Below are 16,681 nucleotides of genomic sequence, written 5' to 3' on the forward strand. Positions count from 1 at the left end.
AATAGTGAAAAAAGTGTTATTACGTAAGTCTGTCGAGAGCTTAGGCGTAAAAATGTACATGTTCAATGTCTGAGGGTATCAAAGAGAAACGATAAACATGGAAATCAGTAAGAAAATACAATTTTCGAACGAATTGAACAAGTAACTTTAATTCCATATTTTACCATTTATTGCATTGTACCATTGGGGTATATTATAGATTATACAGGGTGTTCCAAAAGAGGTGATCCCGTCTCTGGGATAGATCGAAAAAAGAAAAATATTTGGGGTTTGCTAAGTAGCAAATTTTCGTAGAGCCAACTGTATTCAAGATAAATGGCGTTGTAGAAAAAAAATGTAACACATTTTTTATGATTTTGTCGATTTTATTGGAAACGGTGTATTGAAATTTTATATGTTTTAGAAGCTGATACATCCAATGAATTTGTTTTTATATCTGACTTTCATAAAGGGCGCTAGTTACACGGTTCGTACCAAGTAGTATTGAACATAACTTTTTCAATATTAGATTTATTAAGCAAAATTTTTTGAAAGATCATTTAATTTTACACCTAAAATGTACTCTTAATAAAACTGGATACTGTGTACCGTTTTCCGAATATTTGGATTTGGAAATTATGAAGTAAGAACCGATGCTGGTATGAAATAATGATAAATGTACTAATTAAACAAAAAATCATAAAATGAAAATTTAAAAAAAGGCTAATAACATAAAATAGAATTTAATTTGAGTAGGTGCAGTGCCCCCGCTACTATATGTACAAAGTGTGCAGTGCACACGGGCGCCAAAACCAAGGGCCCAAAAATAATTTTAAAATAAAAGTTGATAAATTGAATAGGATTAGGTATAAGTACACACGAAATTTTATTATTATATCATCCAGTTATCGTTGATTCCTGTATTACGAGACTTGAGAGAACATGTCAGGCGGTAGTTTCTTGATTTTTCCTGTTCCTGTTTCCTGAATAATGCCGGGAGCTATAAAAGCTATACAACACCAGAGGCGTTTTAAATTTATTACTTGACCGTGCAATAAGTGCATAAAAAACTTATCCTATTAATTAATTTTTATATTGAAGGTTATTTTTATTTTGTCAAGTGTGTTGTTGTATAATACAAAATTTTGTTAACTACATTTTGTCTAAAAAATTAAGTGCTGAATAACTTGTGTTCCTTATTTTATACTACCAATATTATCCCTTTATAGGATACTGGTTATAATATTTTTTACGAAAATATCTTTTAACACGATTTATATTAGCTTCATTTGTATGTTTGTTTGCTTGTTTGTAACTCTCCTTTTTAACACGCTTTCTCATTAACACGTTGTATATGTAGGAGAGAGTATGATTTCCGTGGCGGCGCGATTTAATTAGGCCAAAATAAATCGAAAATAAAGATTGAAATTTTTTGATATCTCGCTTCGTTTTCGAGATATCGATACTTAAAGTTATGATCAAACGTCAGTTCAACATTCGCTTTATTGAATAGATGGCGTTCAAACTTCGTTTCAAATAAATATTTCATCACTTCAAATTCAATATGAATCTTGTAGTTCAATAAACAATAATAGTTTACGTAACAAGTCCCGAAAGTGGTCTTTTACTGGACGAGTGGGCCTGCGGCTCGTCCTGCAAGCTTGCGTGTCCAGTAAAACACCACTTTCGGGACGTATTACGTCCAATATTTTTTTTTAAACGGGCATTGTTGTACAATAAACTTCATATTATTCAGTTTACATTTTTATAACATCGTGTCCGGGACTTCCTTAACAATTTCATCTTCCATTAATTCACAATCAAATGCATCATTTTGAATAACCAGGTGCTTGAAATAAAGCAAAGGAATGACAAAGTCATATTTATTTGTAGTCTAAAATATCAAAATGCAATAATAATAATCACTCATTTTAGAGCATTTATTTAACTAATGAGGTTTACAGACACGTTGTTCATAAATACTAGAAAATAACGCAAAACTAAAAATCACGTTTTATTAGGAACAAATAACAGAAATATTGCCTCATGTCTACTTATCGTCACAAGTACGATTTCCGTGGCGCCTGGATTTGACTATGCCATTTTGTAAATCGATCCAAAATAAGTCGAAAATGAAGAATAAAATTTTTCGCTATATCGCTTCGTTACACTCACTTCCACTCAGTGAATAATTTGTAGTAATAGAAAAAATTAACCGGACTGGGAATCAAAATCAGAACTATATGTTACAAAACTCAAAGTTATTCCTATGACAACAATTGTTTTTTACTCTTTATATTTATTACTCCTAGAAGGGTGTTTTTTAATTTAATTATAATTTATTCGTTTGTTGATTATTACACCGATTTTTTATACGTCAATTTACGAACACGAATTATAATTATAATTTGAAAAAAATTATATTTATTTAAAACTGCTCCGAATTTTTACACGTCAATTTACGAACACATTGTACAATTTTTGGCGAACGCGCCAAAATAAACACGCTTAAAACTCTACCGATATGGTTAGTTAATTGACATTTTAATATCTATTACTTCTATCTACCTGTGCCACAAGTATTCACCGACCACTAACATTATAAACATTGAATTTGGGCACACTGCCCTATATCAAGTATAACCTGACAACGGTGTGATATTTCCGCGTTGTTTTTATTTAAGCCGGCCACGGAGGTAGCTAGTCGCTTCCACGGCGTGCTAATATGCAAGGCGCAGCAGTAAGACGGTTACGTCACAGCCGCACTGCACGGATTGCACCCAATCACAGTCATTGTTTGTCTCATCCGATGTACAAGAAAACGCTTGCGCGACCGAAAGCGCACGAACCCGCTTTAGCTTTTATAATCGTCAGTATCGTGTTGATAGTGTCGAAAAGAACGCGGTGCCGGGTGTTCCGCTTATCTACCCGGTCTCTATTACCTTTAGTGTAGTCGTAGTTCAGCAGAATTTACCGATTCAGTGCTATGGATCCCCAAAATCAAGATATCGTGGCTGTAAGCAGTCCCGCCGAAGTCCCAAACGATCCAGGGTGAGTTGTCCTGTCATATATTTACGTACAAAAGGCCTTTCGCACATGTTTCCACATGTGATTACCCCTCCAAACTCACTTTTTTTTATTTATCGTTGCAGGAAAATGTTCATTGGAGGGTTAAGTTGGCAGACAAGTCCAGGTGAGTTTATTTATAAGTGCTTCACAATATTTGTTTCGAACATCAAGTTATATCATACAAATAAACTATTTTTAACACCACCAATCGCAGAGGCTTTACTTATTTCAATCACTCAAAAGTGAAAAGAACTTGTGATAATTTAATAATTTGTTTATCCAATATATTTACGTAATATTTATGTTGTCTATTTGTTATGACATCTATTTGAAGCTTCCATCTAATTAACAATCAACGCAGGAAAATATTCGACAATTTTATTTTATGTTTTGAAAATATAACCAGTGTTTGTAAATTGACGCATGCGTTGTATCACATAGAATTGAGGGAGGTTTGATTCGGGAAAATTTCGCTAGATGGTGGAAGCAGTTTCTATTTTGATTTCCAGGCAAATGCAGGATATATCATATTCTGTCACTTGAAAATTTGTTTGTTTACAATGAATATCTCTATTAACAAAATACGAATAGAAATAATTACATTTAATTTGTTAATTTCCTTTTTGCTTAGTTGAATACGTGAAAAATTTCTTATTTGTTGATGGAGTTGTATGATCAGACAATGTCAGACAACAATTGTCTTAATAATTATACTTTGCTCAAAAATGGACATAACCTCAATTTATCAAATTGGCAATCGGATATTTATGCATTTTTAATAGTTTCTATAGTGGAGAAGACTGGTTTGAACACAAAAATGCTGGAATATGTTTCAAGTTTTCCCCAGATAGGTCTAATCTATCTAATGTTGTCGCCTTTATATAATCACTTTTAAAAAACTTCCTTTTCCAGTTCTTTGTTGATGGAATTGCCACTCATTCTTTCTCTTAGAGTGTGACTCACTTGATGTTTCTTAAACTAACGGAAAACATCTGTGAAAAAAGAAAAATACGTAGTGGCGCGGAAATAGGTGCCACAATTATAGTAAGGGATACCAAGGGGGAATTTCTTTGTACGCGGCAATTAATCTAATCACTTCGCTATTGACGAATCGTTTATAAAGAACCGTATGTCTAAGGCTAAATAATTAGACAACTAGTAGTATACAGGAGATCAAAATGAAGTCAGGTCATCTTTTTTTTGAAATTGTCTGTTTCAATAACACAGGTCACCAGGAATTTTGTGGCCTCCGTCAATTTGTATTCATATATATACAATATTTATTAATTATTTTGAAATTTTTTTCCCGGCCCTGTACATTTGTGGTTATTTAGAATAAAGTGATGTTTGTACTATATAATTTGCTCTTACTTGAAAACTAGCACTTCGATTAAAACAAGAAATGGAATAACCTGGAAATAATGTGATTTGGCGAGGGAACATTTTCAAATGTTGGAATATTTTCTGTTCAAATACAAACTAATTTTCAAATTTTCACGTACCAAATAGAATTAACTACTCAATTACATCCATAAAATTTGATTCTATCCATAATCAAGTTGTAGCAGCTCATTTTATAGTAATTAGCATTTATTCTCCTTAATTGTTTTGTTGCATTTACATTTTCCTTAAGTTCCTTTATGGAGTCTATCAACTCAGGAAAACAAATTGTTACAAACTGAGATCGCTTATGGTCTCTGTTCTACTGCGACCTTTTCATATCTAATCTAAATTACATTCACCAGCTTTAAGCTAATTATGGAGTCTAACAGCTCAAACTTTATTGAGGTGGCTTGCGGTCTCTTTACCTGCGACTTTTAAGCTTCTTATAGAGACAGACTTTACTTAGATGGCCTGAGGTCTATTTCAATGTGATCTTTTTGACAGTTTTCCTGGCTTATCAGTGCTGTGAGCTCTGATCATTGATCTAGTATTTATTGTATCACTTGTCTTTGGCATTCCACAATAGCAAAATTGTACGCTATCCATTTTTTATTGCTCTAGTTGTTTTTTAAACCTTTAGCCATTACTACGTATTTAGAGCCCACTCATTCCATACTAGCTTAGAATTAATATCTACAGAATCGGGTGTCTTTAGCACTGCTCGACTATCTGATATTTCCAGCGTTTCAAGCTGGTCTACGCAGTAATGGATCGTTATTATTTCCCGCTGGAAAATTGTCGCGTCTTCAATTAGGCTGTATCTTATAACTTTTAGATTCGTGTATTGTACCATTAGTGTGCTAGCTTTCAGTTCCGCGATTTGTTTTCTTTGTTCTCCTATGTTTATTTGCTGTTGATTATATACTAATCTAGCCTCGCCTTGTACAAATATTGGAGCTATGGTGAACTAAGCAAGATTCAAATTAGTATAGGTAAAACCCAACTGGTAGAAAATTAGAGAGGAATATTAAAATATGAAAGTTTCATTAAATTGGCATCCTAGGTCAAGGTGTGAATATTACAAAATTTTGAATTTGTTATTTGGACAAAAAATGGGTATATTAAACAGGTTATCAATACTTTATATGAGAATGACGATTGTTTCAAATTGTTTTCTGATATTACTATAAAAAAGTTTCAAGCGGGGATTTAGAAGAACCACATATTTGGAAAATTAAACACAAGTTGAAAATTCAAAACGCATCAATTGAAATTTCTAGCATGGGAAGCTTTGAATTAGTTTAAGGCATTTTCGAGGAAATGAAGAAATTATGAGCATTGGAGAAGAGTTGAAATTTGTTGATTGAATTTCCTCAACTCGAAGATTACAGTCAGAGATAAGAAGAATAATTCGAAGAAGATATCAAAACCATGGGGGAAAGATAATAAAGCTGATAAGATCACCATATAATGGTAGATAACTGCTGGGGTTTACAAAGAGTAAACCAGATCAAAAGTATATTACAAAAATTCGCGCAAAACTTATTCTCAACTGTTTACTTTAAATTAATAAAAAAATCAGATTTTAAGGATGGAATTAGATGGAATATTTATTTCTAACATATGGAAATGAAAAAAAATTGATAATTTGGTCCATTTTAGTTTTTTCTTGACTGCTTTAACAAAAAATAGTGTATGAGAAAAATTTTTTCGTGACAACTTTCTTAATATCTTTCAATTCATAATGACTGAACGAATTGCTGATAACGTAAATTGAAAGCTAATATTCCTTCGAATTTTCTGTATTTCTTTTTTAAATAAATCGAGAAGCTTATTCATGAGATATGACAAATTTTGTGATGCAATTCAAGCTCGGCCTTATATGTATTCAAATGTTGCATAAATTTTGATATCTAAAAAATAATTATTTTGTGGGCCTGTCAATTATGACGACTTAACCTTGACATAAATGAGTGAAAGGATTACAAAATAGCAAAAGGCGCTGCGTTTAAAACAGTTTTTTAATATGAGTATTAATACTAGACGATCTGTCATATTTCTGTGAAATTTTGACAGATGTCATCAGGAACATGGCGGAAACTGAACATAATTACCGCATATATGTAATATTTCTATATGGACAGTTCCTATAAGTGGAAGGTGTTCCGACTAAGTGCAACAAATAGTGTATCGTTCTCTCTCTCTTCGGAGCGCTTCAGTTAGTTCTGCGCATTTTTTGCGCGCATGAAGCATGCGCAGTATAGATAAAGTGTCTCGAACGAGAGAGAAAATGAATATTGTGTGCAAAGTAACGTAGGGACGTTTTTGCCAAATTTTGAAAACCATATCTTCAATCCCATCTCGTATACATTCTGTTGCTTCTTTATCAATTTTTCAAATAACTAAATATGCTAATAACGTTTGTAAGTTGACGATTATTATATATATTTTTTTCAATTTATTAGATTTCAACTGTTGCAAAATGTTTATGATGCCCTCCAGTAATAAATCTAAATATTCTATCTCTTCTAATAATTTAATATTGTAACTGTTCTAAAACCTCCACAAAAATCTTTTTAATCTTGATAGTTTGCAACCATATTGTCTTGTCATAATTTTAGATGATCGTGAAGTTATTTGCTTATTTTTATTATGGAAGTTGAAAAAATACTAATTACCCTCTTGTTAGAAATACTTTATTATACAGTGCTTTTCAGATAAAAGTATCCACCTTTAATAACTTTTGTAATACTGGTATTTAGAAAAAATCCAAAAACACGTCAATTTATGTTGGAAGGGGCAAGCATTATGGCTTATTTAAACTTACTGGAAAAGCCACCCCCTCACCCCTAGCAGCATCCCCTTTATTTTTTTAAATTACTTTTCATATTTTTTATGTAAAATTTGGATACTCCTCTTTGAGCTGATTTCAAAAATGTATAATACTTGTAGGTTAAAGTGGTTAGTTTATGAGATAAACAATTTTTCTTTTAAGAGCACAAATTTTACTTATTATTTACTTTCACCTTATTTGCCTGTACTAAAATGGGTTGTACAACAGTTCAAACTCTTTAATCTTTTTAACTGTGCTATTTATTCTACTTAAAAAATCCAAACAACAAAAAACTCTACTTTTTATTAAAGTTTGACATTGTCAACTAGAATTTGTAGTCACTATTGATAGTGTAATTTGATACATTATTTATTTTGTTTCTCTGAAATGTTTTACTCTTTGCAAGAAAGAATTGAAATTGTAGGTTTATACTACCAAAATAATAATTGTGCAAGAGCTGCTGCTAGAATATTTAACGAATTACATGACGGAAGACATGCAACTCATAAGTATGTAATTCAACTGATGGAGAAATTTACCACAACAGGGTCTGTTTGCAATAAAGTGTATAAGCGAGAGGGACTCGTAAATAACGAAGCAATCCAAGTGGCAATTTTAGGGCAAGTCAGCTTAGAGGCTCAACAACCCCAATCGTTGTCAACAATAAGTAGAGCGATCGGTGTTTCATCTTCTACAGTTTTCCGAGTTCTACATAAATTCAAGTACCACCCATACAAAGTTAAGTTGGTGCACGAGTTGAATGAAGATGATTTTGATCTTCGTCTAGAGTTTTGCGAATCATTGACGCAAATTATCAATAACAATCCACAATTGTTAAACAATATTTGCTTTTCTGATGAATGCTCATGGTCATTAAATGGCTTAGTAAGTAGGCATAATTGTAGATATTGGGCTGAAAGTGATTCACATATGCGTGAATTCCATACACAACATCCCCAAAAGTTAAACATTTGGTGTGGTATCCTAGGTGACCACATTGTCGGACCTTTCTTCATCAACGGAAATTTAAATGGTGAATCATATCTTGAGTTACTCAGGGAAGGGATTGACCCACGTATTACAACAATAATAGAAAATGATGATAACCTTTCCGAAGATTTACTGGTATTTCAACAAGACGGAGCTCCCCCACACTATGCTATGCCTGTCCGACAATTTTTAAACGAAACATTCCCCGCTCGTTGGATAGGTAGAAGGGGGCAGATGATGGAGTGGCCACCTAGGTCACCGGATTTAACACCCCTATGCTTCTTTTTATGGGGGTATTTAATAACAAAAGTTTATGCTACCCAACCAGAATCTCTGGATGATTTACGAGAGAGGATAGAAAATGAATGTCGACAATTAAATCCAGCCGTATTAAGCAATGTCAGAGAGGCATTTCAAAATAGATTATACCATAGTATGGAAGTGAATGGTATTCATTTTGAACACTTATTGTAACTTCATAATAAATAGCACAGTTAAAAAGATTAAAGAGTTTGAACTGTTGTACAACCCATTTTAGTACAGGCAAATAAGGTGAAAGTAAATAATAAGTAAAATTTGTGCTCTAAAAAGAAAAATTGTTTATATCATAAACTAACCACTTTAACCTACAAGTATTATACATTTTTGAAATCAGCTCAAAGATGAGTATCCAAATTTTACATAAAAAATATGAAAAGTAATTTAAAAAAATAAAGGGGATGCTGCTAGGGGTGAGGGGGTGGCTTTTTCAGTAAGTTTAAATAAGCCATAATGTTTGCCCCTTCCAACATATATTGACGTATTTTTGGATTTTTTCTAAATACCAGTATTGCAAAAGTTATTAAAGGTGGATACTTTTATCTGAAAAGCACTGTATAATGTCGTTAGCCTTCAGGTGAACATGATTGTGCTCAGAGTCCAATAAATTATTTTTCTTATCACTAGACAATTTCTTGTATCCTGGTGTTAGTAGCTTTATCTGGTTAATGAAGCTTTTGTAAAAAGAAGTAAATGATATCTGAGTACATTTTAAACATTAAGTAATAGATTATTAGTGGTTGATTATATTTATTAGGGGAAAGAAAACGTATTTCATTCTTTAAGCAAAAAAATAGCTTCAAAGTTTCTTAAGCTATTAGGCCATCGTCGAAAATAACTATTGCCGCATTAGGTTCTGCGGTTAACATTTTCAGAAGTTGACTTCTAACTGATAACTTTAGCTACTTGATTTTTGCCAATTCGTGGGGTTGGCGTATTCTCAAGTTAAGTTAGAATTCCTGGAACCGTTGGTGATATTCATTCTTAACACACTGTTTACACTACCACTACACTCATAAATACACTGTCGAACGCGCGTTTCGATAACCAAGTTATCGTCTTCAGATACTGAAGGTAAAAACTGGGTTATCGAATTGTGCATCAGACAGTTTAATTGTGAGTGTTGGTGTATGATAGTGTATACAGTGCACTGGTGGATTTATATATTGTAGACATTCAAATAAATTACATTTTTCATCAATATTTTAATTTGAGAATTAAAGTTTCGTGTAAGATCTTTGATTATTTTCACGTATAAAATGGTTAAAAGATTTCAATTTCAAGCAAAAAAAATTTCAAAGATGTTCAATTTTGAAATAAAGAAGATATGTTGTAAAACTATTCAACACTATATAAATAAAGGGTATATAACGAGTAGGTTCAATACATAAGTCTTATTACACTCAGAAATGAATATTTTTTTAATTATCTATTGATATTGATCATTTACCTAGTGTTGCCCACTATGAAAATGTATGTCCTAAAGTAATGATTAAAAAAATCTTGTCGTTTATAGTATTTATCGTTAACGAACTCTTGGGCAATTATAAAGATAACGATATTATTTTTATTTAATTCTTTGTAATGTGAGCAGAATCCATGAAATTCATCAAAACATTTATCGTTTTAGTGGCTTTATTCTCAATCAGGAAGCATCTTCTTCTTATCTATCGATTATTCAGTGGGATTCTTTCGAAGTGGTACAGTACACAGAGGCCCTTTTAGGTTTTGAATCAGCTAATTTCTATTTCACAGTTCTGTTGTCGCTAACTATTCCTGTTGCTCCGAAATTCCTTAAAGTTTATACATCAACTTCGTATAGTGAAGAACGTAAACCAGGACATCATTTGTGAAAAATATCAGCAAATTCAAGCACAGTACATTTCCCAAGGCCTTAACTTTCTATAGTCCTTTCTTGGTTTTTTTCGTTCTTGATAAATTCTTTCATTCAGTCCTTATTTTCGCCATGTTCAGGGGGGTTGTATATATGCCTACTGGATGAAATTGAGAATCATCGATATCCAAATTTTCGGCTTCCTCTAGCAACTCAGCAACTGAAAATGGTTCCTTTCTAAACAAAATCAGAGCTGTAAATAGTTCGATAGTTGACCAAGAACACGGTTCATCATTCACGAATATCCTACTTAAATTAAATAAAATGAAGATAAGAACACCTAATAAATATATAAATGATAATATATGAAAAAACTAATGAAGCTACTTACCAATAAAAGTTTGAAAACATTATATTTTTTTATACTTACGTTGGTACTTCGTAGCGTCTGATGAAGAACGTTTTTCTAGATGGACGTACTTTAAGTGCCGTATGCAAAACACACTGTGCAAAGGAATCATTTTTACTCCTAGGGTCATTAATGTCCTCTTTGGGCTTTGATGATACATTCGTCACATGAAATCTTGTTCATTAGGTTTGATTACGCATAAAATAGCTTACGCGGTTAGCTTTTCTTGACTTAATTATCTATCGTGAATAGTTCTTCACTGTTTTCAAGCTAGATGAGAAGTAGAAACCAACGGTATTAAGCATATCTTCGCAAATCTACTTACCTTTTAACCCTTTTAAATACAGGTTCTTGATTATGGCTCCATACTCCAATTTTTCGATTTTCACAATTCCGGTGGACATCCTCGTTCTTTTAATTTATTGCGCAACTCTGGTTTACTTTTTTGACGTCAAACTTTACACTGACCTTTCACTAAGTTATTGTTCGTTGCTATGGTGACAAAATATTTTGTTTATGCATAGAGCTGGTCTAGGATAACTAGATATCAATACATCCTCGTATATTAAAGATGTGCTTGACACGAATAAAACAAAATACACGATAAGAATGCGGAAATTTTTCTCAAATTACGAAAAACGATTTTTCAAAATATCAATAACTTTTTCTATAAACTAATTTACTTATTTTTACGTTGAAAAATAATTCATCTTCACCTTTTTTGGAGTCCTTTGTAATATAAGTATGCGTTTAGGCTTACAACTTCAATTTTTTAAAAAAGGTAAGTTACTACTTGTCTTCCGCTTGTGAAAAATATATTTAAATAATGTAAAATTGACAAAAATTGCGACAATGTATAACAATATTAAATAAGAGATACACAGATACACTTACAAATCGTTCAACATTATCTGTATATCTAGCGGCGAACTTCTAAAGGAATTATATAAAAAAGGAGAGATAAAGGAAAAAAAATTGAAGAAGGTTTAATCAGGAGAAAAAACAAGGAGAAAGAAGTGTCAGTTTAAACTGTAGCCTGCGTGACACTTTGTTGGATATCGAAGTTGTAAAGCATTTATGCGATTAATTTATTTATAACTACCAAGAAAGGATTATTTAATTCTTTTATTGAAGATATGAAAATATTTTAGATTCATTTTTTGTCAGAATCTAGATTCGAGGAAATTTTGAGATAAAAGATTAAAGTGAGTGAGTGACCTGATATTATTTACGGAGAGACAATGTTTAGAGTGAGAAGAGATTGCTACAATTTGCACAAAAAGGTCTTTTTATATAGAATACTGATCTGATATTTTCAATTTTAGGTAGGAGCTCAACTCAATGACCAACGGGTGACAATAACTCAACTTAAAAGATATAATGCCAAGTTTATATGAATATTTTTTATTTTGCCGTACTGTGAATTAGTTAAAAACGAAATAAATTCTTGTATAACATTTATTGTTGTTTTTTTAGCACCAAATATAAAATGAGCCCAAAGCCCATTGAAAATTCATGATATAACTGAATTAATAATAGTAGGTTTCGAAAGTAGCCCGCGAAGCTAAAATTAAACAATTTTCTTTCATTTGAATTTTATGTTAGTACACTTTTGGGTACGATCCCAATGTTGCCAGATCCTTGGTGTTGCAGAATACGGGACAATCTACCCCCCGCTTTTACTCATTTTTTTTTGTCATTGAAAATAACCAAATAATAGTGTCATAGTAATATAATTTTACATTTTGGTATACATTAAATTAATATTAGTTGTTAGATTTCACTGTTTGTTTTTGACGTTCTTGTTAACTCTAATATTTTCAAAGAAAACCGAACTCATGAAACACAAACAGCGTCCCGTTTCACTTTGTTCCGGGACGCGGGACAAGTTAGGGAAATACGGGACTGTCCCTTGAAATCCGGGGCGTCTGGCAACCTGTACGATCCTAAACTAGACTTTAATGTTTAGGATGGAAATTGATAACAGGTTTCGGATTGTATTTGCATTATTGTCGACGATTTAGTATAACATGGCATTCTTTATAAATTTTCGGCATAGCTCCCGGTATTATTCATGCAAGATAAAGGTATTTGTTTTATTTGTAATGCAACAATATCTACATTTAAGAGAACAAACATTGAAAGATAATTTCTAACTTTTCATTAAAAATACAAAGATTATCCACGTGGTGCTGCGATTGGTAAAGATACAATTAAATGAACATCAAAGTAGTTTTTTCAAATACAATACGAATATTCTTTATAAACGCAAATGAATGAAAAAAAAACGTGAATATTATAACGGACGTAGAAAAAGGTATTTGTTTTAGTTCAACTCCGTAGTGTTGGTATGGTTGGCGATATCTTCTCGCGGTCGTTCACCAGCAAACATTTATCACTCTGGAAATTATGAAACCACCAAGAAAAGCATATGTGCTAGATCTAGATTAATGCAGTTCATAAAGAAAGAGCAATCTGAAGAAAATTTTGTGCTTTTTCCAGATATGGCAATTGCCTATTACTCAAAAGACGTTTTGGGAGCTTTTGCAAAATTTGGATGCAAGTCCATTAGCCACAGAATTTTTCAATGATACCTACTACTAAGATATCCATTTTAATATCTTTGATAAAATTTACTAATAGATCTAAAGTTTGTAGGTTATCTATGCTTAAAAGGTGTGTGAGGTTTAGAGGAACAAGTAACTGCAACAAAATGAATGTGATTGCTGCATCCGAAAAAATTTGATTGACCAAAGTCCTTCGTATGCGACCGTGAAACATTGGACTGGATGCTTCAAAAAGACGTAAATTTTTCATTGGTGATGACCGATCGGGAAGGCCAGTTTCTGTGTCTGTCCCCGAAACTATCGATGCAGTTCATGACATGATTTTATCAGACCGTCGAATTGGACTGAAAATTGCTGCAAAATGGATCCCCAAATGTTTGAATGTTGTCCAAAAGCGTGTAAGGGTAGAAGCATCGCGTTCGATCTGTGCTCGATTTGAGAACGATGTAGACTTCTAAAACCGAATTGTTACTATGGATGAGACTTGGTTACATTTCGACGACCCAGAAACAAAGCAACAATCGATGGAATGGCGACACTCTGGTTCTCCAAGACCTAAGAAGTTTCGTGTCCACAAATCTGCTGGAAAAGTTCTTGCTTCAGTTTTTTGGGATTGCCATGGAGTAATCATGAATCTCGTGTTTCGTGATTTAGGGTTTGAATCACTAGAACACCCCCCTTATTCACCAGATTTGGCTCCGACAAACTATCATCTCTTTCCTCAATTGAAAAAAAGTTTAAAAGGTCGTAAATTTTCTTCCAAAGATGAGGTAATGAAAGAAAGAAGAAACGTTGTTTTTAAAAGATTTAGAGACGTTGCAGGTTCGCTGTAATAAATGTATCCAATTAAGAGTAGAATATGTTGAGAAATAAACCTGAAATTTTGTTTGGTTCTATAGTAGGCTAAGAATTTCTCTATATATCCTCGTATGTGCTAGAAGTATCGGGAAACATTTTTTGTGAAATTTAAAACGGAACGTTTATTCTGAAAGTTGGGAAGCAGCTACAAATGAGGAACTAAAGAAAAGAATATTGAACAAATTCTGGCCAACGCCAGCTTCAGTATTTCATAATTTAATGCAATATTTACAAACAAAAATTAAAAAGCGAACCGTTGGCTGATTCATACATAAAAAATGTATACCTAATAGGGTAGTAATCAATGTTTCATAAAGTAAATAATTAAAGTAAAATAGTTTGTACGTTTCTTTGTCCTCACACTCTTATAGCATATATATTAAGTCATTGGTTTCAGAATTTAATTTTTTCAAACTGATGGGAATATATCAAATTACACTTTTTTTTGAGCAACATATTTACAACATTTGCATTTATGGATGTGTTCAAAACAAAACATAGATCGCAAATAACAGTACAGAATTTGGAATCATATTTGAGGATTGCCTTAAGTTCATTTCGCCCCACTTTTGGCAAACTTGTTGCATTTAGTCGCCCGCACACTAATAAAAGTTGGGTCACACCTTTTTTATACAAAAAGTGGTATGCATATTTGATTTCTAGACAATTATCTATGTGCAACTTAATAATGGTTCAACCTCTAGATGACTGAAACCATTTGAATCGCATCTGATTAAGAATTAACCTTGGTCGGCAATTTTCTTCACAATCCACAGTTCTATTTATAGTGCATCCGTTTTATACGCAACTGTATAGAACAGTCTAGTTCGTGCTGTTTAAATCAATGATACCAAGTATCGATGTAATTGAATGTTTTAATAAATTATACAACTATATCAAAAAACGCCGTCAATAAAATAAAAAATCTATATTGATTGTATAATCTTGTAGGACGTTCGGTTATTCTCAATTTTTTCATATATTCTAATTGGTCTTCAAATACTTCATTTTTTTATCCTATTCAGTTTTATTATCCCGTTCTCATGAAAATCTCCACGTTGGCTACATTTGCTACTATAATAATGTTGGTTTTACTTTATTTATATTCAAATTTTTCATTTTCCTACCATCAAATACAAAAATGAAGGATTTCACACTATTTGTATCCCTTGCAAACAAATTTTATCCGCGTGAGAAAGTACTTTTCTGAACAGGTGGGAAAAGTGGATGAATCACGCAAAATTATGGATATTTATCTTGAAAAATATTTGCGTTTTCTACATATCTTCCAAATCCGTCTAAAGGATTTTTGAAAAATCATAAACAATATTCCAAAATGAACCTAACCTCACTTATACCTTCGGTATAGATAATGACTTCGGCTTACCACTCGGACAACTTTTCACTGAGAAAATTTTTTTTGTCATTATGATTCTATTGTGTATTAAAGTTTTGTGATAATTGACTTTATAATTACTTGCAAAAATTCTTACAAATTCACAATAATTAATTAACATTCAGCGTTATCTCACAGTAAGGTTTCTAGGTTATTTTTAAATAATTATTGTGGAATAGTTTAGATTTTGTATACCAATATTTAATTAACGACTCAAGTCATTTGAGTAAATTGATTAAATTTTATAACATTGCATACTTCACTCTATCTAAAATAACTAAGTTCATATGATATCTCGTCGGACAAGAGCTTAATTCTGGTCAAATTTTGAATTATAATTTACCCTCTACAAGCGGACATTTTTTAAGCTAAGCCCCCATATGAGATGGTCCTTCTCACTTCTACCCTCCATAATTTATGGAATGTTGAAATTAATGTATAATTTAGCATATTTTGATTCATTTCATGATTTTCTTTCATATCAGATGTAATTAACCAAGCTCTCTGAATTGTTGTTTCCTCAATAATCCTTTTTATTTGCAATCTGTAAAATTCACAAGCAATATATAATTAAGTTTGATTATGGCACAACTACACCACTCACGTACCACAACAGGTTACTTGGAAGATGCATTCTCAGCTTTTCCTAGCTAAAAGGCCTCATTAGAGGTTGAGCTAATGCTTTGGGATCCTTCTGAGATAAGTGTAATTGCTTCTTTAACTGACTTTATGTGGAATATATACATTATTGGATGTCTATCTTGAAAATAGAATTTCAGGATTAGGAAATAGTAATGCGGGAGGATTTTCTCAGTTTTATTTAATAGGCCGTCATACCAAACCTCGTCGAAAGCCTGGGCGATATCTATAAAGTCAGCTGAACTTTTAAACTCTTAAAGTTAAAAAGAATAGTAGACTCTAAACCCAAAATGATGGTTAGGTATTAGTCGGTTAGTTTTCAGAATCGTTTCTATTTTCTCAGTCATCAGTGATGTTTGTAGTAGTTTTGAGCAGGTGATAGGTTAGGTTGATTTGGATTTGAAGT

At 32.3% G+C, this 16,681-nt stretch overlaps 1 protein-coding gene across 3 annotated transcripts in view; it reads left to right on the forward strand.

The window, feature by feature from the left end:
• Window positions 1-2,802: 2,802 nt before the first annotated feature.
• The window catches only part of LOC130444516 (RNA-binding protein Musashi homolog Rbp6), a 1,022,388-nt gene continuing 1,008,509 nt past the window's right edge, over window positions 2,803-16,681 (forward strand). For all 3 annotated transcript variants that reach the window (XM_056779678.1, XM_056779688.1, XM_056779699.1), the window contains exons 1-2: window positions 2,803-3,030; window positions 3,132-3,172. In XM_056779678.1, coding sequence (XP_056635656.1) covers window positions 2,966-3,030; window positions 3,132-3,172 — 106 coding nt within the window. In that variant the 5' untranslated portion in view covers window positions 2,803-2,965. The remainder of the gene's footprint in view (window positions 3,031-3,131; window positions 3,173-16,681) is intronic.

This window comes from Diorhabda sublineata, chromosome 1, assembly GCF_026230105.1.
Source record: "Diorhabda sublineata isolate icDioSubl1.1 chromosome 1, icDioSubl1.1, whole genome shotgun sequence".
Classification (NCBI taxonomy): domain Eukaryota; kingdom Metazoa; phylum Arthropoda; class Insecta; order Coleoptera; family Chrysomelidae; genus Diorhabda; species Diorhabda sublineata.